The following is a 27,175-nucleotide window of genomic DNA, read 5'->3' as shown; positions in this document are numbered from 1 at the left end:
CCTTCATCCTTCCAGGAATGAAACGTGGATATCTTCAATGGCATAACCATTATGGTTGCTCTAATCTACTTTTTTTATCTCGCTGAAATTGTTTGTTTGCGAACAATTCTTCTCAAAAAAATAAAATTTATATTTATGTTTCCTCCTCCATCATAATATATAAACACCAGCAAATAAAAAAGTAAATGTTGAGAGAAACAGAGTGCTGCATCACTTCAATATGCAAATTATTGTGTAGTAAGATGGAAAGCCATGAGGATGTTCTTAAAGCTATGGCTAATTCAGCAACCAGAAAACACTGATTGAAAGTTGGCAGGAAGATGATGAGGTCAAAAAAAGTTTGGGAAAGAGCTCAAGAGGAAATCCAACTCCACATAATTGTGTGTGTTGGATCCTCCTCTAGTGAGGCCAAAAAAGCTTAGGTTTCCAATATATATGTGCGCACACAAAAGGCCATTCCACCTCTCTCTCTCTCTCTCTCTTCTCCGCTCTCCCATCACCCATCCGCTGCTAAATCCAAAGGTCATTGAAGAAAACCACTTCCGGTTTGGCATTCCTTTGCCCGTCGTTTTGTTTGTTTGCTCTCAGAGAGCCCAGAGCACTGTTGCATCTGTCTCTTCTCCGCCCCTCGGCCTCTTCCGATATCGATCCCGAAGCAAAGGTGGCTTCTTTATGGTGGTGTTGGCCTCGACCGAATCCGAAGCTGTGAGATATGTACTTCGGAAGCCCATACGGCCTTCCTTTCCCATCCCTCTCTCTCCCGTCCATGGGTGAAAGCGTCTGTTTGGTTCGTGTGAACGGCATCTCTCCGCCATTACTTTGACCGGCTGGGAGCTTTCGTTAGATTCGGAGGATCGAGGGAAAGGTGGGGTATTTTGGTGAGAGGAACCATAAATTTCGAATCTTGGTGTTGCTTTCGTCTTCGATTGAGGTATGGCATGAAACTTGTTTATTCTTTCTCTTCCAGTCTCTAGGTTTTCGATTATGCCTTGTTGTCCATCGATCTACACTTACCATCTTTTTTCGCTAGAGAATAGAAGTTCCCTTGCCGGTGTTTTGGAAGCTATGCATGTATTTTATTTGTTAGGTTTATCGGCAATTCTCTTGACAACATCATGCATGATTTAATTCGTAAAGTAGGTTGTTGCTGTCTCTTGAAGTTTACTCTACACATAGCAATTTCTTGGAATAATCAATGTTTGCTTAGGGTAAACTTTTCTGATTTGTTGCTCGAACATGTTAAAACATTGGATGTTGATTCTATTTGGAGGTGACTTGGTCCAGTTGTAAATTAGGTTGACAATATCTTCATGCTTTATATGGTTGTTGATGTATGTATGCCGTTTTTCTTACCATCTGGGAAAATTCGATGTGATCTTGATGCATTGATCTGAACTTTTCTGTGTCAATTTCAGTCTTTCTTGCCATTGTTTTGTTCTCTTATGATTCTTATAGTCATGTTTATATGATCAATTCCCCTGTAAAAAGCTTGTTCTTTTTAGCTTCGAGAATATTTGGGTTCATTTATGGGTGTGTGTTATGGTGGTCTTTCTATAATTTTATGGTTTTCGCAGATACAGATTATGATTTGAACAAATATTATGTCTTTCCTACTTCGATATAGATTGCTTATCTAAAAAAAATTTAATCTAATCACCTGTTTCTCTGTTTTCTCTGCCTATCTTCTGTCATCCTTTCAGGTTCTTTTTCTGTTCTATTGCTGTGTCTCCTCTCATGGAGAGCGAGGCATCATGGGAATCACTGTATGCTATCCACTTAGGAAGAAAGGTTCTTGAGAATAGACCTGTTTCTGAGGGTAATGAAGGAGTTGAAGAATTTACTGTTTCCTTGGATAGCATTCTTCCTTATGACATTTTAGAGAGAATCTTCTCATTTCTTCCCATGGCCAGCACCATCAGGGCTACATCTGTGTGTAAAAGGTGGTATCATATCATCCATTCCAAGAGGTTTATACGGGCCAACAAGTTACCACAGATGCCATGGTACTTCATGTTTACCTGTAATGAGGCAGCAGCAGGTTATGCTTATGACCCAGTTCTTCGGAAATGGTATAACATCGATCTCCCTTGTATTGAGAAAAGTAATTGGTTTGTTTCTTCTTCCCATGGATTAGTTTGCTTCATGGACAATGATAGCCGGAGCCGTATTTTTGTTTGCAACCCAATTACAAAAGACTGCAAGAGGCTTCTGGAACCTCCGGGTGCTAAGTTCCCTGATTATAGTTCCCTTGCCATGTCTGTCGACAGAAATTCTCACCATTATACTATAGTTGTGGTGAAATCTAAACAGGTGCCTGGCGATTTTTCAGTGTGGGACTTCTCTATTCACATATACAGGTCAGAGAGCAAATCATGGGTCTCTTCCATTAAAGAGGTTTTGTCGGGATGGAGGGGAGGTGATGAATGTGTGATCTGCAATGGAGTTTTGTACTGTTTGATTCATTCTACTGGCGTTCTTGGAAATGCTGACCTCCGACATAGCCTGATCATGTATGATCTCTTAGCCAGATCATCTCATGCTTCTTTGATGTGTATGTCAATACCTGTGCCCTGTTCTCTCACCTGTGGTCGGCTGATCAACCTCAAAGAAAGGCTAGTGATGGTTGGTGGAATTGCAAAATATGACAGACCCGACATCATCAAAGGGATTGGAATTTGGGAACTTAATAAAAGAGAGTGGCAGGAGGTTGCTCGCATGCCTCACAGGTTCTTTCAAGGGTTTGGTGAGTTGGACGATGTCTTTGCAAGCAGCGGCATAGAAGATCTGATTTACATACAGAGCTATGGAGCTACTGCTCTGCTTGTTTTTGACATGAGCCAGAAACAGTGGAAATGGTCTGTTAAGTGTCCAGTGACTAAAAGATTTCCTCTGCAGCTTTTTACTGGTTTCTGCTTTGAACCTAGGCTTGAAGCCGTCTCCTGATGTCTTCTGTTCTCTTGATATGGAGCCAACAAAGTTACAGAGTGCTGAAGTCTATGTCATTTCCTGAAGTTTTTTGAAGCTTGTGTGGGATATGAGGTGCTGGTTTCTCGGTATAGAAGAATCATTCATCAAGTGCTATATGATGCTCTCTCTCTCTCTCTCTCTCTCTCTCTCTCCTTCTGTTCTTTTTCTTGATCACATATTTTGGCACAAGCGACATATGTAATGACAAATGTTCAAAATGACAGTCCTGAAAAAAGATCTTCTGCCTTTGATGTATTTAGCTACTTCATCTTGTTCTTTCTTTTGGCTTTTTATGCGTGCTGGCTTTGCTTGTCATCAGTAGCAGAATTTGCACCTTAGCCTTGCTTATTATTTCTTCTATTGTTCTTTTAGTTGTTAGTGACAAACTGCATTATATTTGATGTTGTGGCTGTTTTAGGATTTAGGCTTACTTTTGGGGCTATTATTATACTCAAGGTCCAAAAAGTGAAAATTTTCTACACTACATTTGCCAAAAGTTGAACACTGTTCAAAAAGAGTCAGGATATGTAGACATTTTTGTCTAATTTAGGTTCATACATAGTGATCTTTGCTTGCAATTGGATTCTTACTGGATTCATTGGTTTACACTTGCAAGTGCCTCAACTTGTTGTACTAGCATCCGTTGAATCTGATCTTAACATGCAGCTTAACATAATATAGCTTCACTTTTTGGAGACTGCTTCTAGTACATGAGCATATCTATTTTTCAGTTTTAGCAGCACATTATCAAATGAAAGTTGACAAGTTTCCTGGAGATCTACAAATGACTTGCACAGATCATTTTGATAGGTTCCAACAACTTGCACAGTAGACTAGTAGTATCAGATGTTCATTTATATTGGACTTGCGAGTTACCAAGTTGAACATTTATTATGCACCAAGATTCAAATGGATGCACTTTGTCTGAATTTGCCTCATGTCCATCCTGTGCTGAAATGCCAAAATCAAGAGGGAAGCACAAATTCCCTCTGAAAGATACAACAACCAAGATTTATATGGGTTTCCTGTCTGAATCTGATTTATGTCCATCTTGAGCAGACATGGTAAGTGCTAGATGCAGCTCAAGTTTCCTCTGAAATGACCTGCAGATTCTTGTCTTGGCCAAAGTGTAAATGATGCATGATGGTCAGTTTCACTCTGAAAGCTCAAGTATGAAGAGAGGAGCCAAATGAAAAGGACACTGTAGAGGCTAGAGGTGGAAGCAAGTTTTCTCATCTGCTCCCCATTGCTTGTACCCACAAAAGAGGTGCATCTGAAGAGGTTGATTCTTTGGCCAACATTATCTGTCAAAGGTTTGGCAGGGAGGACTGTGACAGCTGATGCCAATATGGTTGCTTTTGTGTGCACTGTGAGTGGAGCCCTGGGCAGCTGCAAGTTACTGATCAATGGATGTCAGCTGGTGGCTGAGACTTTCTGTCTGATCCCAGCATCCCACCTACCTTAGACATTAAGTGTCTAGATTGTACTTTTGCAAGTATAAATCCATTTCTTCATTTCTACATGGTGTTTTGAGATGATGAATATCATGCACCTGCACATGAGTTCATATATATGGCTGATGGTATGGCATTTGGTGTTAGCTGACAAAATGCTTTCTATTTAATTATATATATATAATATAATGTATCAAAGTTTTCAATGGGGTCTTTTTTGGATGCTGAAATCAGTAATTTCTTCAAGGTGGAGACTTTGAGCTCCCACAAGTCAGGTGCTCACCATGTGATGCACCACAGAGAAGTGAGTCCTCAAATGAATTAGTCCATGTTAGACAATCCCAAACAGCTAACACAAGTTCTAATCTGCCCTTTCAAGATAGATTCATTAGTGGTGAAATTATAATGACAGGAAATTGTTGAAGTGCAAGTAGACATTCATGATCTGTCAAATAATTCTCAAATTTTTGGTGCTGTTAAGGCTGTACAACTATGCATCATGAGCAACCCTCTGTTAATCCTTGTTTAATCCTGACTATATTTGGCCATGTAATTGCAATGGTTTCTCAACAAGAAAAAGAAACCTATCCAACAAACTTTTGTCACAACAAACAGGAAAAGAAGAACAAATAAAACACTGTAATTTGTGAATTCAATCTTGTAATGGTGTTTAACTTACAGAGAATATTTCTATAACTGTCTAACCAAACAAAAAAAAATTTAGAAGCTTGGCTGATGGTCAATTTTCTCAAGTTGCAAATCCAAATTCAAGTCTACAAGAATTTCGCAGATACTGTCTTTTTGTAAATCGCAAGGAAAGTTGGAATATCACTAAATTGTTCGAAACTCAAAACTGGGTTTCAACAGATTGCCACAGTTCTGGGAAATACAACAACCTAAGTACCAGTTGTAGGACATGGTCCAGATTTCCAGACAAATTTGTAGAGGCCAAATGGCTTCATTTTCAATTCTTCAAATCTCCAATATAAAACTCGTCAACCATGTCAAAGACCCGAGTGGCATGTTGTGGCCTGTATTTACAGACCAACAATGCATTATCAATCTAGTAGAGTAGTAATAACAATTGCATATATGAAAGGCAAAGGGAGAAAGATACACGTGATAAAAACATTCATAAATTGATGCCATGTGAACACATAGTTCAGTTACTCCTGAATCTCAGGCAGGAAATATTAGTTTACACCACACTGATTGGCCAGCGTCACTCCCCAACATCGTTTCTTCGGAGATAATGTACAAACATTAAGAAAACTAACAACGGAACTAGAATTTATCGGATGCAATAAGTCCAAAATTAAGTAACTTTGAGAAATTTAATAACTACCTTTGGCAAAATCATGTAAGAAGAATCTGCATATCTCACAGACATACATAAATAGAGAGATATTGTGCCACTCTTTTACTAATATGGGATCCAAGGATAATAGACAAGACTATTCATAACCAGAACTCCAATAAGAAACATGCCGGCAATCAATCAAGACAAATATTCTCTTTTTTTTCGGTATTATTAGTGTATTCCAAGAGCTCAATGGCAGGACAATATCCATGAAACCAACCCCAACTAGATGGGGGCATGAGAGCTTGTTGCCGTGTTGTATTTGGTATATTCTAACAGAAGCATGTCACACAAAAAAATTGTAAAGAAAAAGTCAAGCTGGCATTAGGAATCATCTGTTAAAATGTTTGAAAAGACAAGCAGCTATGAATTTTGAGATGATGAAGAAAAGAGTTCCGGAATTGTGAATGATGCATGAAATGACAAAAGACCTGCTTTAAATCGACAGTTTCAGTGCGAAGCAGATTACATAAACTGTCAGATATGATTGAAAAGATAATACTGCAGCAGAGAAAGACTCTTAACTAATCTGAAAAGGTCATTTTCAAAAGAATAATCAACTTTTTTTTAATGATATTATCATAGGTTGCATAATAGGTACAAACCCATAAAACCCCTTGGTTGAATCACCTCCAGCATTGTTTAGTATAGCATCTCCTCCAGGATGTTCTTCGACATAAGGTGTGACATTATACACCTACATGTAGAATTTAATAAAATTTTCATGATATGTTGGGAAAAACCAAGAAAAATTAACGACGCAGGTTCCATCGTACAACCTTGTCTTTGACTATGATCCAACAATCTGTCCTTGTATTATGAAGAGAAACCTCCTCCTTCGTGTAAGTTCTTATCGTCTAAGTAAAAGAACACGAAGAAAATAATAATTAGTTGCAGGAAAAACTTATTAGCAACTAAGAAAATATTTGAATTCTAGTTTTCATTCAAAAAGTGGAGCATCAGTACAGCTTATGAAATAGAGAAAGCTTGCTGTATTTTTTGGAAATAGAGAAGTGTAGTTAAGGGGTGGGTTTTACAGATTTTCTGAAGGTAAGCTTGTTGATAAGGCCAGTAATAAGAAATCAGCTCACATATGACGACCTGAAAGGATCATTATCATTTGCTCCTATAATTTTTAACTGAAAAAAGTACCAACATAATTGCCACATGAAGGCTACCTGTCAACTAATATGATGCTCTTTTATAAGATTGATTAATTGAGTTCATTTAGGGGAAGAAGAAAAGACGTGTAGAAATAAAATGTGTTCCATTGAACCGACATATTGATGTCAATTACAAGTTTCAAATATTAACTACAAGTCTCTATGTTCATTGAAAGCCACCTACAAAGCAAAACACAATCAAGAATATGACAAATATTTCACGAACTGCAACCTGTCCTCAACCCCTTAAACTGTGGTGTTCAACATCTTACGGCAAAATTGGGTAAGCAAGGGCTTGAGTAAATACCTAAAAGCAAATTAGAAGATATGATAAACAACAGAGCAGCCCTAATACTTGGGAAGAGTCCAGGAGAAAGAAATGTTCATGCTATGACGACATGCCTAGAGGACAAAGTCCCATAATTAATGTGTAATTGTTAATCCATGACTTACATATTCCGCTTAAATTTGGCAATTGTTAATCCATGACTTATGTATTCCGCTTGAAGTTGAAAAAGGAATTCTGACAAATATAAGGTAGTCTATGAAGCATCCAAATTTTCTCTCATATGAAATTTATAGACTACTACATATTTATGGGCATCCTTTTATTCACCTTTAAATGGAATAAGTAGATCATGGATTATGAATTTATTGAATCATGAGTTACTAAACATGCAATAAATTAGCAAAAACAAAAGATTTCTAAAGCATCCCCTATATAGAGTTGACAAAAGTTATACCTCGAGACAATGTGATTCATTCATAATTATAAGAAATTAAGAATTAGAAAATTGATGTAATCGGTAAAAGATATGATTAGGTTTATAGTTAAGAAAGTTGTTCTTTAAATACTTAGAAGGACACTCAGGGAAATTAGAATATCATGTCAAGAAAACTGATCATTACCTTTGTCGTCACACTTGGATGTGTTCCTCGAGCTTTACCTACACAAAGTAAGTCCATAAGTTCCAGCATTGCATAATTTAGATGACTATAAAAAAAAGGATATTACAAAGTTACCTTTCCTGTTTGATCTCGGGATGACAAAAAGAGCTCCCAGTAACAAAAGCAGGATCATTGCTATAACAATTAACTCCATCTGGACAAGTCTCCCTGTTAAACAACAACTAAAAGAATACACTCCTAAGCCTACAAGTGAGATAATCAAATGACCAAAATACTGCATGTACTCCGATTAATCAAGTAGCTGCAAGTTATTATCCACATCAACTACTAATTTACCATGAGTGCACTCCGGAGTTGATTTAGAAAGATTTCCGACAGCCTACTCATCTAACTACTAGATATTCAACATGAGATAAATCACTTATCAAAATGACATACTTGTAACGACCCAATTAATGCATCAAGAATCCAGAGACAATATTGGAAAATTTTTGTGGGAAACCCAAGCAGGAACATCATAATGCAGCTGTTAAGAAGGTGAATCCATTCATTTACCGTGGTTATTCTAATGGTGCCCTAGTTTCACACCAGCATGTTCACAAGTAGTCAATGTGCACAAACCAAATCTATCTATTTGATAACTGGAACCTCCTCGCACAGCTGCATTGCAAAGCAGGTACATCATAATGCAGCTGTTAAGAAGGTGAATCCATTCATTTACCCTGGTTATTCTAATGGTGCCCTAGTTTCACACCAGCATGTTCACAAGTAGTCGATGCGCACAAACCAAATCTATCTATTTGATAACTGGAACCTCCTCGCACAGCTACAATGCAAACCCTCCCCACACCCACACCTTTCCCTTCGTTGCCAAACCTTGGTTTCTCCCATGCCTTTTCCTTAACCTTTTCTTCTTATTGTATTTCGCTTTTATCTCATTTAAAAGGATTACAAGTTTCAAGAGAAATAAAACAGAGACCTTTTTTCTTTCGTGACCGAAATGACAACGAAGGTTAGAACAGAAAAGAAAGAGAAAACGGCGAAGAAATCGACGATTGAAAGGATAGTGGAGTACCCAGTGGATCGGAAGAGACGACGAGGCAGAGATCTGAAAGAGCACAAGCAACTCACGGAGGAAGAGGAGGAGGGAGTCGTGGGTGTCCGTGGGCACCTCTTCAAACGGCGGCGGCCGCTGCGGGGTTGGAACACATCACCCGAACTCTCCGATTACCGGGGGCCTGCATCAACACACGACTGATGTTACAACTTCGGTCCTGACATACTGACGTGGTGAACATCGAGGGGTCCGTCGCTTCTGTCGGCAGCAAAGTCGTACCTCAAGTAGGGTCGTTCGGGGGTCTCGCCGTTTCGGACCCGCATCAAGTAGGGTTCGCTTCGATTCTTACGGGTCCGATTACCCGATAACTGTCGCCCGTTCGATGAGACCGGAGCAGACGGACAATCACACGATCGGGTTGTTGCGCTGGGACCCCTACGGCTAGGATGGGAGATTCGAAGGGTTGAGAAGGCGAATTGGAGGCGTACTTCGATCCGCACGAATCAAAGAGGATCCGAACTCACTCCGTCTCAGTCGTACTGGCATACGGCCGCGTTTGTGTTCCTTCTTAGCGGATCGTATATTTATATTTTTGTATTTATTCTCCTAAGTTTAAATTTACGTATATATACAAACAAAATATAAAAAGTCACGCGGATATAAATCATTATAATTAATCTTCTTTAGCTACTATAAGTGTCCTATCAATTAAAATTTTAATTTGTATTATTATATCTTTTAAATTTAATATAATACAATAGACATGGGTCATTATATATAATTTTTGACTGAATTCAACTAATATAAATCGTGATTATATGATATAGGTTATAGAGGGTATTTTAGAAAATACATTGTCAACGGTAAGTTAGCCCAATTCGATCTAGACCCGAAGGTGTAATGGTGTTTATGAAACGACTATTTTAAGAGTTGATTGATGAGGGACCAATGTGGTTGTGATGGATCCGAGAAGATTTTCGATTGGAATTTGTGTATCTGAGGTGTTCTTGAGACTAAATTGAAGTGGGGTTCGGCTACTCGATGGGTTTCTACACAAAGGTCAATATCGAATGACGTTTCTCAATCCAATCTCTCCAATACTCAAGTTAGTTTTGTGATGAAATATGGTATAAGGGGTTAGCTGTCAATAGATTCGACCCTTGGGTTGACGTCAGGGTCGACTTTTATACATATCTGATCGTAATATTTTTTCATTAGCGTTTTGTCCCCGAGGACAGCAACCATGAAATGATCGTAACACCTTTTTCTTTGGTGGTTTGTTCATGGAGGCAATAAACCTAAACGATCTTTTATGAATTATTGTCCATAGAAATCAACCGAGGGGAGATAAGCTCAAATGACTGTCCGTAAACTGTTATCCACGGAGGCCGAGAAGGCCAACTCAAATGGCTTCCATGTCATTATCTCGTGGGGGGTGACTTGGCCTTCGTCTTCCACGTTGAAGCCTCTATGATGCCCAACTGATAGGATGAGATTGACTATTAGATTATTCTCTATCGTAAGGAGCCGTAAATACAAAAATAAAAATAACTACGAAACATTTACCTAAAGATTCATAAAGATTGTTAGAGTCTCAATTTAAATTAGTTGTGAAATGAATAACATTGATTATTCTTTAAATAATTTATCCAAAATAATTCTTAGCCTTATCACTATAAATGAATATTTTTTTAATGATGACCGATAAGATTAGATCAACCTTAGAACTCGAATATCAATAGGCTTTTACACTACCTTTGTATCCTCTATAAATGAGTTTTTAGTGATCATCAATTTTAATTATATTTCAACTAACAATCAAATATTGATCTATCCATGTAAGCCTTATACATACATAATGTATATAATACATGGATCGCCCCCTAAATATATATTATCGATCCAAGTTTATTTATTTCTTACCTGTATAACCTTAACGACACATGAGGTAATAAGATATTCTATCATCAAGTTGTGTAAACCCAAAAGGTAGAAGAAAAAGAAAAGAATCATTCATCAGAGGAAAGTTAATTTTCAAGAGTCTCCTCATGAAAGGAGAAAGTTAGTAGGATGGAAAAAGAATCATAAGAGGATCTTTCGACATTCTTTGTTGTGTGAGTGGGCGTTCCCTACTTTGATGACTCATGTTATCTTGATTTGGAGCAGTTGTAGCGTGAAGTAGACATGCAATAAACAACAAAAGAACGATGACTAACATCTTCCAGTAGCATAGGTTAGATCGATAAGATTATGAGCTCCACCTTGGCGATGGCTTTGTGCTTTGATAGCACACTTTGGTTGTCCACACTATCAACCAGTCAACGCAGGAAGAATCCATTTTGCCATAAGGAGTTTGGTGAATCCATGTAAATGTGGTGTGCGTGTACCGACGATAGCTTCGTCTCGCTGGGGCAGTTGGGTTGGCGATGTCAGCGAACAGTGAGAAAGCTACAGTTCGAGAAGAGGATGTTCCTATTCAAAATATACTACAAATTCTGCATCATTAGTTAAATTTATGTACCCAATTCGTGAATGATTTCATGATTTCTTGGAAGGTTACGTATTTTATTCATTTAATCTCATATCTCAAAGAATCTAAAAGAAAAAAAAAAATCAATTTTGTTGCCAACAATAATTATTATATTTATACGTAAAAATCTGCTCCTTTTACTCATTGTGCGGCTCCTCTCGTCGTATTACTTTTCGTGCCACTTTGACAGCTTCGCTCCATCTGCCGCCTTTCGCTTGACGTTCACGTATCTGCGGGCCCCGCTCCACCGCCCACACTTCACATGCCCTTCCCCGGCGACCACGTCACCTTGTCGGGCTCCTGCCCGTGTCCCCGCCGATCCTCTGCCTGTCCCCCGACAGGAAACATCTCCGTGACCCAACGTCCGCTAAACACTCCTCAGCGAGACCCCACCGGCCACGGGGACCTACCGCTCTCATCACGAACATTTCCCTCGTCGCCGTCGGTCGCCAAACAGCCCGGCCTACGCCCAGATCTCTTCCGGCAACATAATAATTCGTGGACGAGGGACGGGAGTCGGCTCATGGACCGTCGCGGGGCCCACCGGCACGTCTGGTCACAACCATCCGTCGGATTGCTCCGTCCCGCCTCATCCGACGGCTGGCGTTTCGGTCACCTACCGGGGCCTACGAGATGGTGACGTCACGGCGCACCACGCTTCGAGATCCATGGCGACGAGGCGGGCCAACGGGAGTACGCCATGTCGCTGCCCCCACGTGAACGGGGCGGTGATCCACGTCCTTCACTGTGCTGGGAAAGGACGACGGGAGCTTGTCCTCGTCGTGGTGGTGGGCCCGACGTGGCTCCCCGTCAGAGCGCCGGCCGCGTGTTCGGCATCGCGGCCGTTGCGCGCAGCGCTCTGTTAGCCGTCGCGACCGTTGATCTAGGTCTTCAGTGGCTGCGCGGCATCGAGCCGTGGGTCCCGCGCTTTTCTCTGGATTCAGGAGGGAAAAGGAGCTCTCGATTCGGTTACCCGCGTGAGTCACCCGAGAGGCAGCGGCTGACCTCACCATCGGGTCCCACACGGATCACGTTGTTCGCCGGTACGCCACCTAACCCGTTCGTGAACAGGTCATCGTGGCCCACTTCCCCACGACGGCTTAGATTTCTTGTGATTACCGAAATAAATGAGGGGCATTTAAATAATCATATCTACATTGTAGCTTTTTCTTTATTCCGGGCGCGAGGCCCGTCTCCAACCCAATTCATTCCCCCATACCAACCAAACCCACCCGCAAGTCGCCCCGCGACGGACCTCAACTGCCAAGGGCGATGACGTGGGTGCCCGACGACGCGTCATGTGGGTTTGGTCTGAATCAACGAAGCGGACCGGGCCGCCATATCAGCGGCATCGTGATCGCGAGGCAACCTGGCTCTCGGACGTCGCGTAGACTGCTCATGATATCGACGCGTGTCCGGTGGCTGTGGTCCAACGTAGAATAAGATACGGGTTTATGGCCTCGATGCACGCACCAGGAAACGTGGCGCAACAAAAAGTAGCCCCACTCACCGGCTACTTTGTGGGGTCCGCGGAGGAGGCCGTGGGTGGGTGAGTCCGGGGTGGGGTTCGAGGGCGTCCCGTCGGGGCTCGTATGTGCTCGCGGGGCCCACCGGCACCGACGGCCAACTCAACGACCACCATTGCCTCCGCGTAAGCCGTGCGATTCCAACGCGGACGCCAAAACCCACGGCCGGGGAATCGGAGCCGTGTCAGGGACCCACCAAACGCCGTGTGCGGGTGGTTTTCCTGATGGCATCGGCTGTGCCCGTCCGTGTAGGACTGCGGATCGCGCTCGACCATATCGTTCATCCCGATTCGACACGTGTATCGTGAGGTGGCAAATGGCTTGGCGCGGGGTTCCTTTCCCCTTTGCCTTCGCGGCCTTCCACCTCTCTGTCTCGTCTCCTCCCTTGCTCGGCTCTCCAGTATTCTCCACAGAGGAAGCTCTTTTGCTCTTCCTTTACGGCCTAATGGAGCACGAACGGCATTAAGGTTCGGTTGCTTTTTTACTCCTCGAGAGGGCGTTTTCCGCTTTTGAGACCCTTTTACCTGCCGCTGACTTTCATGGAGCTCACCGACCTTTTTTTTTAGCTCCTCTTTTTCTCTTTTCTTTTTGGCTTCCGGAGGCGAAAACGCGGCGACTTGTTGGCTTCAGGGTTTTGGGAAAGCCTCCGGTGGCCGAAAATTCGAGGTACGCGCGATCGATGGCTTATTTCATCCAATTTTTCTATGGAATGCCTTGAACGTCGTCGCTTGCTACGGCGTCGTCGCGTCGTCGCTTGCAATTGGTTGCCTTTTTTATCGTTTTGTGAGCGGAATTTATCATTTCCTATCGTATTTTTATGAGATATTACAGGAAAACGTTGGATTCCACCTTCTGTTTGCCGGAGGGACGTCTGATTTTATATCTTCTCGCGATCTGGTAGAAAGATTATATTTCGATGGAAAATATGAGGATACTCTTTCTTTCTTTCTTTCTTTCTTCGAGAGGGAGGCTAGAAAGCGAGGAAATCAAGAGCGGCGAGAAAAAGATGTGGTTAGATGGGGAAGAAGAGAGCGGACATTACGGGAATCACGGGTTCTTCAGTTGGAGGACAGTATGACGTACGATCCTCGTTCCAGCGACAGAGCAGGGTCAAGAGACTCGCTCCGAGTTGCAGATCGATAGGGTGCTATTTTCCTTTTTCCTCTCTATGTGCCCCCATTAATCAAAAGCTCGTTTTTTCTCTTCTTTCGTTGGGTACATCTGTCTTTTTGGTATCGGAAGTGATCAGCGACCGTCCAAGATTCGGACCCTTCCCACTTTACAGGTCGGTCCATACTTCTTTCCGACGAAAAGACGCTCTTGACCTTCGATTATTTTCTAAACCTAGCGCCCATGAAACATCTGGTGATAGATCATAGTTTACTTTGGTCCATCATCAAATTAATTGCTTAGAAGTGTTTTTTTTCTTTCCCTTTATCCTCGTTCTTTTTATGGAGAGAAAACGGATTATTAACGCTTGTGTTTGGAAATTGATGTGACAAGAAGTTCGATGAAAACAATTGGAAAAAACTGTTTGTTGAGGAAATTGGTTAGTTTATAAGGTGTTATATTTCTTTTAATTATAAAGTCTGTAATATTTTTTCTGGATGAATCTAATAGCTAGTAGCTGGGGCAGTCCCTGATGCAACTGGTCATCAGAACATCTAAAGCTTCCTGTTTTAATGGGCATGATATTTTGGCTATATATGCTGCATGCCTCATGAGAAATCAACTGCATCTTTTGATATTTGATAGTGCATATATATGCTGGGGAGTATTGTTGTACTGACTAGAGGTGGGAAGAATCAAGATATGATAAGTTTCTTCGATCAGTGGAAGTTTGTTTAAAGGATAATGGTTTACAACATGAATAAGAATGTTGAAAGTGTTTTTTTCAGTTTTGAAAAAGACAACTTGGTTTTAGCAGCCACGATGGTTCCTCATCCTCGAAAGCCTTTGATATAAATTTTGTTTGCTCTATTCATGTTTATTGATGGCAGTTATTGTTTGGCACTTTCATTGTTGCCTTTGCTGTTGTCATTTTACTCTCAAATTGGGTTATATATGCAAAGTAAATTGTTGGTTTGGGCTGCTTTGAACTCGTATCATACTCATAACAGTTTCCTGGTACCCATGTAAAGTACGGTAGTAGTTCTGTTATTCTCACTGGGTCAAGCTTTTATTTATTTGATATGAACTCTACTTTCTGAAAATTTGAAGGCAACCACAAACTTTATACTTACCAACATGAATATTTCCCTCTTGATTATGAACCATTCTTCTGAATTATAGTTTTTAATGCTCCCACTCATTATACAATGATATCAGGGGTTTCCATTATGACTCTGTTGATATTTGAGAAAGGTGACAATGTCTTTAGGTGTGATTCAAATTCCAACCTTGTGCCATGTATTAGGAGGAAGATGACCATTCCCAAATCGTCATATATATATATATATATATATATATATATATGTGTGTGTATATATATATATGTGTGTATATATATATATATGTGTGTATATATATATATATGTGTGTATATATATATATATATGTGTGTGTGTGTGTGTGTGTGTAAAATTAACTAGCTATTCTTGGTTGAGTTAAATCCTATGAGTACTCATGTTAATTTTTGTATATCTGTTAAATATATGTGGTTGGAAATTTAATTGCCATCATAAGCAGACACGTCAGGTGCTACAATATTTGCTATTGAACATGTCAGTTGTGTAATTCCCATGTTGAAATTTACAAGTTTCTGGTTTAAAGAGTTATTAATAAGTGAGATGATTAAATAAGACATCAATTTTCTTCAAAGAATGATTCTTCTGACACACTTTGTTTAGGTGTGTGACTGATTATCATGGCAAGTAATGAAGCTGCAACTCCCCCAAAGTCTAACAAAGCATCTTCTCCTGTGCAGGTGAGCACAAATGTCAAAATAATTGAATTTACACTCGTTGTATGTTGTTTGAGCATGGTGGCTATAGTACTTATCAGTTCTGAGAGTCACAGACTGAACATGTTTTGATTTTCATATGCATCCTATCCTGCATATCTTCTTGACGTGCAGTTTGCTGCTTTTAAGCATTACTGCAACAAAAATGTCCATTGTATTCAAAATAAAATATTAAGTTGCACACATATCTTACTTTAAGTTAATACAAGCATCATTATGGTGATTCCTTAGATATACACTGAAAATCTTCATGAGTTTACACCAGAAAGGATATAGAACATAGGGTGTCGTCTTAGCTTCATTGCAATTTGATGATTCAGTTGCAGCCTACCCTTAAGGAAAATGATTTTTCCATGGCTGTTGCAATAAACATGAAAACAACTATGGTTTCTTTGTTTTTTTTTTTGTTTTTCTGTGGCTTCTTATTTATTAGTGTTATTTTGTTGAAGTCACGGGAGACACCTGCAAATCCTCCATATGCTGACTGGGCAACCATGCAGGTTAGTACAACTAGATTCTTATGTTTGTTTTCTTTCATGTCCTACCATAAAACTTATAACAATTTTTGATTTGTTTAGGCATATTATGGTCATGGAATGATACCACCTACATATTTGTCTGGCCATGTACCTCATCCATACATGTGGGGCCCACAGGTATTCAAACTTTTTGTTATTTCTATCATTGTGGCCAATTAGCCAAGGAAAGATCTGGTGCAATGAAATCTATCACATCTTCTACTAGGATAATATCATTATTTCAGTTGCTTGCTATTACACTTGGCATCCCTGTTTCCTCCTTTTTTTTTTTTGTCATTTCAAGAAATACATTGTATGGCTTTTCTTTAAGTCCTTCAATTTGATAGTCAGAAGAATATTTTATCCTCCAGATGTACCAACAAGACTTTAGGTGCTCTACCCTATCAATAGTTGGTTTTTGCTAATTTCCTTTTGGAGATCTTGGGATCACCAGTTTTATGGCAACTTACTCGAACCATTTGTAGACGAGGAAATGGTTACTTGAATTCAAAAATTTTGTTACTTCACTAATCATTTAGGCCATTTTTTAATGTAATGAGAAGGTTTGATATATATAATCTGGGGGAGAAAAATGGGATGGGGTCATGCATCTTCCCACCTTATATTCTACATAAAGATTCCTTCACATCTTCTGATCTAGAGGGGAACATGCATAAAATGAGACCATATACATTGCAACTGAGGCTAATCATGAACAAAGTTTTTGATCATTTGATTGAATTGTTTTACATTGTATGTGGACTACCTACTAAGTTTTGTGATTCATTGCCTATCTGTAATGAACAATTTCTGAATACTTTTTTATGGGACAAAGTGCATGCAGTTTTAAACTCGAGTTATGAAAATAAAAAAAATATTAGAGCTAATCTGGGGTCTTAGTTATGGATTAGTGGCCCAATAGACAGGGTGTAGGGTGGTCAAGTAGAATGTGGAACCATCATCCCAGACACTGTGCTTGGAATGGACTGTAGTGTATATATGGGCCTTGGCAAGGTCCTAAAGTGGACAATGGATTGTGACTTGATTTTTCACTTGATTACAGTGAAAGTTTGCATATGATTGTACGAAATCTTGGAACATGAGCTACTTACAAGTTTCATTCACCAAAATTGTTTGGAAGGAGTATGCACTTTTTACAATTTACACATCTAAGTAACATAAAGAAGATAAAAACAAACAGAGAAACTGAGGGCACCTTTGGAGTTTTGCAGATTACTAGGCATGCCAACCAGCATTGATCTGAGGCAGGCTAAGTAAATCAAGTGTTGAACTTGATTAGGTCATAGGTTGATCCCTTTCAGCTCAAGTGTGAGAGAGATGAGCAATGCATCACAAAGTGAATTCTTGATGAGGAATGGTACTAGGAGGAATGAAATACTGATTAAAGGTGACAATATCTGGCTATAGGATGATCTATGATGTCCACAAGTAATAATGGTCAGGATTCGCGATTCACCTTGCACTATAAAAGCTAACACTCTACACAGGGAACATAGTCCTGGTATTGTTTGGCTGATGCAAATAGCAGTGGTTAGTTGGGGGAACCATTTAGGTCTCTGGAGGAGGATGTCATTTGATATCAGGTGGTGTTACTGTAAGATGGAGACAGATCTAGACATACTTGAAGTTGTTCGTGTAAATGTATCTGTATTACAAGATAGTTTTGTAATGTCATTCGAAGCCTTTGCTGCAACATGTTACATGAGGATCTAAGCGAACAAACACCTTAAAAAAATTTGACGTTTATGATTGGCTCATCGACAAGTACGTCGGTATCACGTAGAGAAAAGTTAATTTCCACAAATTAAAAATCTAGTAATGAAGGGTCAATTAGTCCAACACATATAACTGCAATAGGCCAGAATCATTTCAGCTCTGGTAAATGTAAACCACATAAATTATGCCATGCAGTCGGTATAACCATATAAGTATAGGAAGTACATTATGGGTATATTGTAACCAAGTGTCAAGGGTTTGATCATGTAAATAACCTCTCTATGTTCAGGAAAAATTCTGACCCTCCATGGATCCTGTTTTGTGTGGAACCTTTGTGTATTGCACCAGACCAAGCTTTGGTAATGTGGAATTGATATATTCTTCATTTGCTGCAGCCTCTGATTCCACCTTTTGGGTCACCATACACTGCAATCTATCCGCTTGGAGGAGTTTATTCTCATGCCTCAGTACCCCTTGTAAGTCAAAAGATACTGTCGTATGTGTTCAAAGTATATTGACAAACTCGGTTTTAGTGAATGAATTCTACTGATTCATAAAATTTTGCCTTAAATTATTTTTAGTTCAGGATGTATATCATATAAGTCACAAAAGATGCAGGATCTGAGTATGCTGTATTTGAAGTATGTTAAATGAGCTTATTGATTTACTATATGCAGAGTTCTCATACACATTGTCAAGGGATTGCTCCATCTCCATCTCCTGCAGCAAGTGAAGCAGTAGTGGTGGGTTACATTGACCCGATGAATCTGATTTAATGTATTCTTTATATCTGAGTTACATCAACGCCAACAAAAACCTCGATTCTTTGCATACTCTCGTTGTTCTGATTCACTTATCAGATACTCTTTGAGGCCACTTTTTGATCTTACTACCACTTCTGTTGCAGATGGCAACTCCATTGAGTGTAGAAATGCCTGCCAAGTCACCAAGGAATAAAGATAGACGTCTGGTGAAAAAGCTAAAAGGGCTTGATGGCCTTGCATTGTCTGGGGGCAATGGCAGCACTGAGAACAGAGATCAGGCTGATGGGAACAGGTTGTTACAGATGCTCACCCAGTTCTAAAATTATTTGCAGATTTTTGTTATTGTTTCTTGAAGTTGTTGATATGCCCTTCGGGATGGCATTTTGATCTTGATGAATGCTTTCTATCATATGCTACTTGTCCAGTGAGTATAATAGCACAGAAGGCTCAAGTTATGGAAGTGATGGAGATAATGCAGAAGGGGTAATATTCTTAGCTCTTCCTATTTCTCTTCTTCAAATAGTTTAGGGATATGTTCTTGGATATTCTTCTGCTAGTTTAAATTGGTGGTTTACCTTTTTAGGGAATTAAAGACCAAAGAAAGCGAAGATCTGAAGATGTACCATCCTCAGGTACGTCCACACTTGGAATGCTAAAAACATGATCCATTAAAATTAAATGAGTTTGCTTCAGACACTAACACTCGTATCTCGTTTTGATTAATCCCTTTCAAATAAAATATTGGAAACAACACATGCTTTTCATGAGTTAGCTATTGATGATTGGTCACCATAAAACTACTTTTGTTTTCTTTGATCAATTGAATGTTTGACTTGAAAGATATTATCCCAATTTCTCTTGAAAATACACATAGATCATGTCTAAAAGGAACTTTCTTGGTTCATTACAGACAATGCCACAAATAGCGAACAGGTTAATCCTGGTCACACTGAGGAAACAGCTACATCCTCAAAACCAGCTGCAGGTGTTACCGGAGCAGCTGCTATCACAGCAAAACCAGTAGGAAGCATTCCTTCATCTGTCCCAGCAGCAGGGATGGATATTAGAGTTTCCAATGCCAGCAAAATGAAAGCTATCGGCCTACCTGTCCCTGTGGCAACTGGTGCTGTTTTTCCCAGTCACAACGGTGTAACTCCTGAACTTCGAATGCAGGCATGTTCACCCTGCAAGTCTTACAAGTTATTAGGTTTTATTTTTCTGTATTGATATTAGAATTCCTTTTTTTTTCCTTTTAAATGTGAAGGTCTTTTAACCATGGTACTTTCCTGCTTTTTCATCATGTTTCTCATTTAACATTTAATTAGCTGCTGTAATTTCAATATCTCTTGAAGACAATAATCTTATTGTTTTTAACTTTAGTGGTTTACTCACAGTAATAGCATTTTCATCATGACTCCTTGTGGCATATATTAGTATGTATGAATTGCCAATATAATCTTATGTTGGTTATGGACTTACGAATGGCATGGGATAGTCACCGATTCATTGATAGACATACCAAAGTGGATGTGGTTTTATTACATGGCATTTTGGTTTATTAACTTTTAGATGTGCCTTTTTTTTACAGGATGAAAGAGAACTAAAAAAGGAAAGGAGGAAACAATCCAACAGAGAATCTGCTAGAAGATCAAGGTTAAGGAAACAGGTACTGGCATTATCCAGAGTTGAGGATGCTGCCTTTATCTGTCTTCTTGATTCTGTTTTCTTTTCTTAACCTCATTATAAGTTCCAATATCTGCATTCCAGGCTGAAACTGAGGAACTTTCTGCGAAAGTTGAGACTCTCAGTGCTGAAAATACGAGTCTCAGATCTGAAATTAATTGCCTAATGAAGAATTCGGATAAACTGAGATTGGAAAATTCTGCTCTAATGGTACTGTCTCATCTGCTAAGAATTCTAAATTTGATTGCTCTAGGCTTACTGTTAGCTGTTCTTTATATAATGGGCAGTTACCTACCATCAGGTGTCACAACAAAGATGACTAGCATGATGTAGTTAATCTTTTTAGGTTACTCTATGTAGCCAACAACGAAAAACTAGGTGGTATCCTGTCTATGACCTTGACCAAATCTTTAGTACGACCCTGATTTGGAGCTGAGTTTGACAGTTTCAGGTTCAGGCTTGATAGAAAGTCTGATATCGGGATATATACATATGAAGCCCATCAATGCCTGACCCAACAACTGTGGAGAACACATTTTTTTTAATTATAATATATGTAAAATTAATTTGTGACTGGCATGGCAAGAATAACAATGACGTTGCCTTTCTTTGTTGTACAGGAGGAACTGAATAATGTGCAGTCGGACCATGTTGGCAACACAATGGGTGTTAGAATCCGGCCTGCGGTTGCTGAGAACTTCTTATCAATGATAGAAAACCAAAGCTCGATCAGTAGAATGACCCAGCAAGATGGTGACAGTAGCGATCAGTCGAGTGGGAAGCTTCACCAACTCCTGAACAACAGTCCCCGAAGAGATGCCGTGGCCGCAAGCTGATCTTCATCATACTAATCTCTAATTTTGGAAAAATTTTCAGCACAGAAGTACTGCTAACCTTATACTAGGCTCGATTGGCTTAGGTAGTATGTAAGAGGCTTATCGACTTGGTAGACATGACCGATTGAAGGCCAGGAGTTTTGCTGGCATGGTGCTTTGTGATCGATGACGAAAAAGTATGACGACTTGTACTGTATAATCTTGTGTCTAGGTTGTTCAGGCTGCTCTGCTAACTTTTATGATCCATTCATGGCGTTGGAAAGTTTTAGAAACCCATGTTGTTGGAGATCATAAACAAAGAAACAACTGTACTTGCTTTTCTTGCTTATGAGCATGTCTTTGTCTGGACTACACTCACTTTGTTTCTTAAGTGAGGAACTTGGTATTATTTACTTTTGTTGTGGTGTAGAGGTGCTCTAACATATCAGTATGTCTTTTTCATGTTGTAATGTCACATTGTACCTGGATCACATTTGAAAGTTTATCTTCAACATGGGAGGTAATGACCAAAGAGATAATTTACAAACAAAGTTGTTATTTTGTTTCTTCTTTGTTATTTTACAAAGTGATATGATCAAAGATAGTATGACCAAGGTTCATCATATCGACCTGTACTGTTTGAGAAACCAAAAATACTCGATCGTGATAGTTGTCCGTCCATGTGCAAAAATAAAGGAGAAGGCAGTATCAGTTGCACCGTTGGAAAGAATCGAGTCAAACGATGAAACATATTTTCAATCATATTTAACAATTTGCTCAATCTAGAGACAGCAACGATGTGAATTACACTAGTAATGACGTCGGGGAGTCGATGGTCTCATCTACATAATTTGTCATCTACATAATTTGACGATGTTGCATGGATCGACAAACAATATCCTACACATGTCATTCAAGATTCAGATGATGGAACTCTAACATGAATGATTTGAAACAGATCACAATCTAATAATTCAAATCATTTCTTTATAGATAATTCAATATTAACGAAAGCTACTCTGAAATATACCATAAAGCTACTCCTCAAAACATGAAAAAATATCACTATTCTTTCCTAATTTATATTATTATCGTTAAAATTATACCAAATTTATATTTATTTTTATCTTAAAAATCATAATCTAATTTTTTTTTAAAAAAAATATTTTTGAGTTATTTTTATCATTTTTGAACGTACCTCGATACGAACTGAAATTACGAGCCTTGATTATGATTATATGTAATGATCCGAAAAAATAAGATCATTTCATTTCAACAAAAAAATCATATCCAAGTTCAATAGTTTTACATCATCGGAAGATGAGGCAGTTGCCCACCGTCTCTTCCGCCAACCTAGATGTGATCTCAAGAGGATGCAGTTGACATACCGCCAACTGCACAAGTCCTCCGAAACATACAACCTAGGTTGTTGCAGGTTACTCCAAAGCATACAATAAGTCTCCTACTCTTATTCAAGCACTAAATGGACACCACATATTTATGTAAATAATGGCTCAATTTTGCATAATAAGTGTCAATGAATTTGCTAGCTTCAACTCAAAAAACAATAAAACGATCAACAAATAACTTATGATGGCTTCCATGGCATTCTTCTACTTTTTTTTGGTGGCAAATCACATGACAGAATAATGATGAGCAAGTCTAAAGAGCTATATCACAAAACATTTGTTTTATGAGACAATTAACCCAAAACTCCAAGTCATACAAACCACACATGCTCCCTCTTGTGCCACCATCTGTGCAGGACAAACAGCTTGATCTTAGTGCCTGTCTAAAGGAAAGGAAGAAGTGTCCTCCTAGGTAATGTGGTGTCGCTGCAGGTCAAGTTCCTAATCACACTTGAGTTGATGGAGTAATTCCAAGGCTTATATTCCAGAAGTAATAGCCTTTAGAAACAGTTTTTAGTAGCCTCTCAAACACCCCTGCGACACTCCAGCTGCTTTGTATTCTCTAATAAAACCTGGTACAGGAGTAGCCAACACGGTAAGTATATAATGAAAGGGAAAAGGACTAACCACCAACAAACATTTTACATAAGCACGGTATAGGGAGAACTTAGCAGCAAGGTCATTTAAGACACAAATTTACTCTAAGAAGCTTGCATAGCATGATAAACTAAAAGTGAAAATGTATGAATATTGAGTTGGTAATCATAAGTAAATTCATGGTAAGACTGGATGCATGAGAGAAATTGCAAAATCTCTTACGCCTCGTATGTACTGAGCAATAGCCTTGCATCCTTCAATTGCAAGTTGCATAACATTTTCAAATATATCCATTGGTAGTTTGGCATCCATCTGAAATTTAACCAGCATGACAATTAGTCAAATGTATAAACTGAAGAAAATATGGGTACAAATTTGCAAAACACTGTGCTCCTGCATAAAAGTCTGAATATGAATATGGATACACAAAAGAGACATTCAACACCAGAATGTCATGACTATTAGTTGTGTCACGATTTCTCACACTCAACACCTAGTCAAACATCCATATACCAGCAAGAAACTCAATGAATGTACATTCCACATTCTTAACCAAAACTAGTGGCAGGAAGTAGGAACCTGGTGCATGAGTTGTAGCATATCACTAGGGGTGATGGTTTAACAGGGTGTTGCCATGTTTAGAAAGACAAGAATAGAAGAAGGGACTCATCATGCTTTTATTCATTCACAACACTGTGAAATGTAAATTATGAAAAATGTCTCTGCTTAGTAGTATTCTTTATTAAGAAATGTAAATCCTATAACAACCCCAGGATGCTCGAACAAACAAAAAAAAGGTTAGCTGTAAAGTCGACCACAAATACAGAAGTGCTAGAAAGCTTAATGGACAAAATATAAACAGATACGTGTTTTCCTATTCATCTGTTACAAATAAAAAAAAATCAAAATTTTCTATACTTCCAAGAATTCAAGGTAGAAAAGTAAAATAACTAAGCTTAACGGAGAAACATGTGAAAGAAGTCCAATATGGGCATGCATATCTTTGTTTTGCAGGCACAAAACTACTGTCACTGACAAATCAGAGTTTCTCATGCCAGTAGACTCTAAATACAGGTGGCAAAGCTGAAAAGAAAAATATAACCTGTATCATCTGGAAAGCCTCCATTATCTTGACTTTAGAAAAAATGATTTCTCAATATAATTATAATCATTTCCAACAAAAACAACAAATGCCAAAATGGTCGCATGATAAATTGAAATGCATTAGAATATCCACTTCACCTAAAAGATAAAGTTGAATGAAAACTTTAATTGCATTATAGTCCCATCTTAAGGTCACATAAAATTTAGATATACTCAAAAACAACATCAAGATGCACTTTATTATTCTTCTATGAAGGTTTGCAATATAGACTGCAGTTGTCTTTGGCCAATAAAAAGATATCTTTTTGCAAAACCATGTCTTAATGAACAAAATCAGTCAAATAACACACTAGCTTTATTTATAACCTGTTGCAAATTTAAAGAAATCAATTTTATTTTACATACAAGAAACTTGAGCTGAAGAAACCACAATATCATAGAACTAGATGTGCAGCATTTTGCATTCAGAAAAATTAACTTGGACACCTGAAGAAGAGTCACTTTATCCATCTTTGCTAGAATTCCCACAGTAACATCTGGACCTCCAGCACTATCTTCAATATAGTTTAGATCTGTCCACAAGCCAAACAACAATTTCAATTTTTTGACCAAGGACATTATGATTCATTTGGAAAAGTGTAGCAATTTAAAGCTAAGGAGAGTCCTACCAAGCAAAGGTGTGGAGGAAAGATATCCAGCACTACAGGATGTGACAATATCACACATAGGAATACCGGCATCAGCCAGTGCCAAGGTTGCAGCATTGATGCAAGCTGATCTAGTTCCTAAAGAAAAGATAGAATGTAGATAACCTGAGAGATGTAGCTGATAGCCAAATTCCCAAAAGGATGATAGTAAATGATGAAGCTAAATAAATAAATAATTATGTATTTAAAATCCAATAAATTTCAGGAAAAAGGATCCTACCACCATCAGCTTGTAGAACTTGAACAAAAATGTCAATCTGCAAGAAATGATTTAATGAAATGCTAAATAAAGATATTAAAAAAGAGATACATAAAATGTATTCCATGAAAATGACCTGCGAACGTGGCATTAAATGTGTTAGTATGCATGCTTCCATTGTTTGACGGATAACCAAAGATATTTCTGTAGACCGCCTGTCATGATTAACAAAGGTGAAATGTTTGGATAACGATGAAGCTAACAACATGCTCAAGTATTCTAACTAGCATTATAGCCACAAAAAATATGTATCAAACAAACGATGAAGCTAACAATATGTTCAAGTTTACTAACTAGCATTGTAGCCACAATAACATGTATCAAACAATATGAAAATTATGAAGAAACTAACACTTACCACTAGGCTAGATTTTATCAACAATTCAGAGAGTTCAAAAAGAGGAAAATGGAGAATGAAGGGACTAAAATTGGGGTTCCTATATAATACTTAAGAAAACTGGAAAATTTTGCATTTTATGTTGGTCAACAAATTGATTTGCAGTTTCTGGTAGTAATACTAAAGTCACACATCTCTCTTGCAACCATGCAGATAACTGTAACTTTCAGATAGGAAAGAGAAGTGCACTATAATTGATCTAAAGGCCAAGGTACCTGTCACCCTTCGGCCTCCTTGCACGATCCCCAGTGCTAAAATTAGCCATGCTATACTCACAGCGCACCTGCAGATATTCACCGGAAAGAATGAGATGCAAGAACCTCAAACCAACACCACACATGAGACAATCAGACAAGGTCATAAACTTAAACTAACCAGTGCCTGGTTATTAACCTGCTGGCTTCTGTTTTGGACCTAAAACAGAGTACAGACCACAGAAAACTTATTGTTCAGAATTTGATATGGAATATTGCAGCTCTTGAAACGTAAAATTCATATATTTCTGTTACAAGAATTGAAAATGCATCCTCGCAGTCTAAAAGCTAAAATGTCACTGGAATAATTAACAACGTGGATAGAAAAGAAAATAACGAAGAACGACCAGTAAGCAAGACGAACAAGTCAAGAAGCAAGACTAATATTCCAAAACAACAATTTGAAGTCCATGGTATGAAGAGTGAATGAGATAGGTACGAATAAGGAACAAAAGTATTCCAACCTCCCTTGGTCCATATACAGCAGCAATGACCTTGGTGTTTCCCATCTCGAAAAGCGCAGAACTGCGTCTCGGAAAACAATATTTAAACTCGTCAACGATTCATACGTCATTTCTCGGATAAACTCTCAACGACAAGAGCATGAAAAGAGAAAACTGAAGAGAAAGGGCAGTCGTACCCATCGGCCTTCGCAACAACACCAATCTCCCCACGAATCTGCCTCATCTGCAACAGTAAGAAGCCATCTTGGAGTCGAGATCGAATCGAACGGAAACAATCAATAACAGAAGAAGAAGATCGAAGGTTCGTACGTCATTGGGACGACGCCCGTCTAATCTGAACCCGGTGAGGGAATCAACGTACTCCATCGTCCGCGTCGCCGTGAACTCGCAGGGGCCGGAGCGCGAGACGGAAGACGCTAGGGTTTAGGGTTCTGATTCGACGACAACGCTTGCAAAACGGGTGTGCGATATTTACTCGTTCGTAACGGGAAGACGTTATATCAATCACGTGCAAAACATGTGATCGATACTGGTCCACA

General features: G+C 39.0%; 4 protein-coding genes across 8 annotated transcripts; 2 read left to right on the top strand and 2 right to left on the bottom strand.

Moving 5' to 3' along the window:
- Window positions 1–315: 315 nt before the first annotated feature.
- Window positions 316–3,222, top strand: LOC135592530 (F-box/kelch-repeat protein At3g61590-like). The gene is made up of 2 exons (XM_065082041.1): window positions 316–931; window positions 1,701–3,222. Exon 2 carries the CDS (start codon window positions 1,735–1,737, stop codon window positions 2,941–2,943), a length of 1,209 nt encoding a protein of 402 aa, XP_064938113.1. The 5' UTR covers window positions 316–931; window positions 1,701–1,734; the 3' UTR covers window positions 2,944–3,222.
- A 1,932-nt stretch (window positions 3,223–5,154) lies between these two features.
- On the bottom strand, window positions 5,155–9,152 carry LOC103997007 (cytochrome B5-like protein). Of its 3 annotated transcripts, none has more exons than XM_009418122.3 (6): window positions 8,929–9,152; window positions 7,968–8,060; window positions 7,854–7,891; window positions 6,561–6,638; window positions 6,387–6,478; window positions 5,155–5,452 (listed from the first exon to the last, which is right to left on the bottom strand). In XM_009418122.3, the coding sequence occupies exons 2-6, from the start codon at window positions 8,044–8,046 to the stop codon at window positions 5,386–5,388; spliced, it is 354 nt and encodes a 117-aa protein (XP_009416397.2). In that variant the 5' UTR covers window positions 8,047–8,060; window positions 8,929–9,152; the 3' UTR covers window positions 5,155–5,385. The 3 variants fall into 3 exon arrangements, with proteins under 3 accessions (XP_009416397.2, XP_009416398.2, XP_009416396.2); XM_009418123.3 differs by having other exon boundaries at window positions 7,968–8,046; window positions 8,929–9,151; XM_009418121.3 differs by having other exon boundaries at window positions 7,968–8,074; window positions 8,929–9,150.
- Window positions 9,153–13,278: 4,126 nt separating this feature from the next.
- LOC103997006 (G-box-binding factor 3) lies at window positions 13,279–21,817 on the top strand. 3 transcript variants are annotated; one of them, XM_065082037.1, is made up of 15 exons: window positions 13,279–13,433; window positions 13,533–13,632; window positions 13,798–14,251; window positions 15,816–15,892; window positions 16,378–16,428; window positions 16,507–16,584; window positions 18,579–18,659; window positions 18,861–18,926; window positions 19,091–19,239; window positions 19,373–19,430; window positions 19,531–19,579; window positions 19,858–20,120; window positions 20,536–20,613; window positions 20,715–20,840; window positions 21,251–21,817. In XM_065082037.1, the coding sequence occupies exons 4-15, from the start codon at window positions 15,833–15,835 to the stop codon at window positions 21,464–21,466; spliced, it is 1,275 nt and encodes a 424-aa protein (XP_064938109.1). In that variant the 5' UTR covers window positions 13,279–13,433; window positions 13,533–13,632; window positions 13,798–14,251; window positions 15,816–15,832; the 3' UTR covers window positions 21,467–21,817. The 3 variants fall into 3 exon arrangements, with proteins under 3 accessions (XP_064938109.1, XP_009416392.2, XP_009416394.2); XM_009418117.3 differs by lacking the exon at window positions 13,798–14,251; XM_009418119.3 differs by lacking the exons at window positions 13,533–13,632; window positions 13,798–14,251 and having other exon boundaries at window positions 13,297–13,433.
- Window positions 21,818–23,029: 1,212 nt separating this feature from the next.
- Window positions 23,030–27,103, bottom strand: LOC135592526 (exosome complex component RRP41 homolog). The gene is made up of 11 exons (XM_065082035.1): window positions 26,946–27,103; window positions 26,813–26,859; window positions 26,637–26,697; window positions 26,294–26,332; window positions 26,134–26,201; window positions 25,598–25,676; window positions 25,483–25,519; window positions 25,224–25,340; window positions 25,042–25,127; window positions 23,674–23,763; window positions 23,030–23,426 (listed from the first exon to the last, which is right to left on the bottom strand). Exons 1-11 carry the CDS (start codon window positions 27,000–27,002, stop codon window positions 23,379–23,381), a joined length of 729 nt encoding a protein of 242 aa, XP_064938107.1. The 5' UTR covers window positions 27,003–27,103; the 3' UTR covers window positions 23,030–23,378.
- Between the last annotated feature and the right edge of the window lie 72 nt (window positions 27,104–27,175).

This window comes from Musa acuminata, chromosome BXJ1-9 (assembly GCF_036884655.1).
Source record: "Musa acuminata AAA Group cultivar baxijiao chromosome BXJ1-9, Cavendish_Baxijiao_AAA, whole genome shotgun sequence".
NCBI classification, from domain to species: domain Eukaryota; kingdom Viridiplantae; phylum Streptophyta; class Magnoliopsida; order Zingiberales; family Musaceae; genus Musa; species Musa acuminata.
The sequence above is the reverse complement of the archived record's forward strand: the minus strand, read 5'-3'. Positions and strand labels throughout refer to the sequence as shown.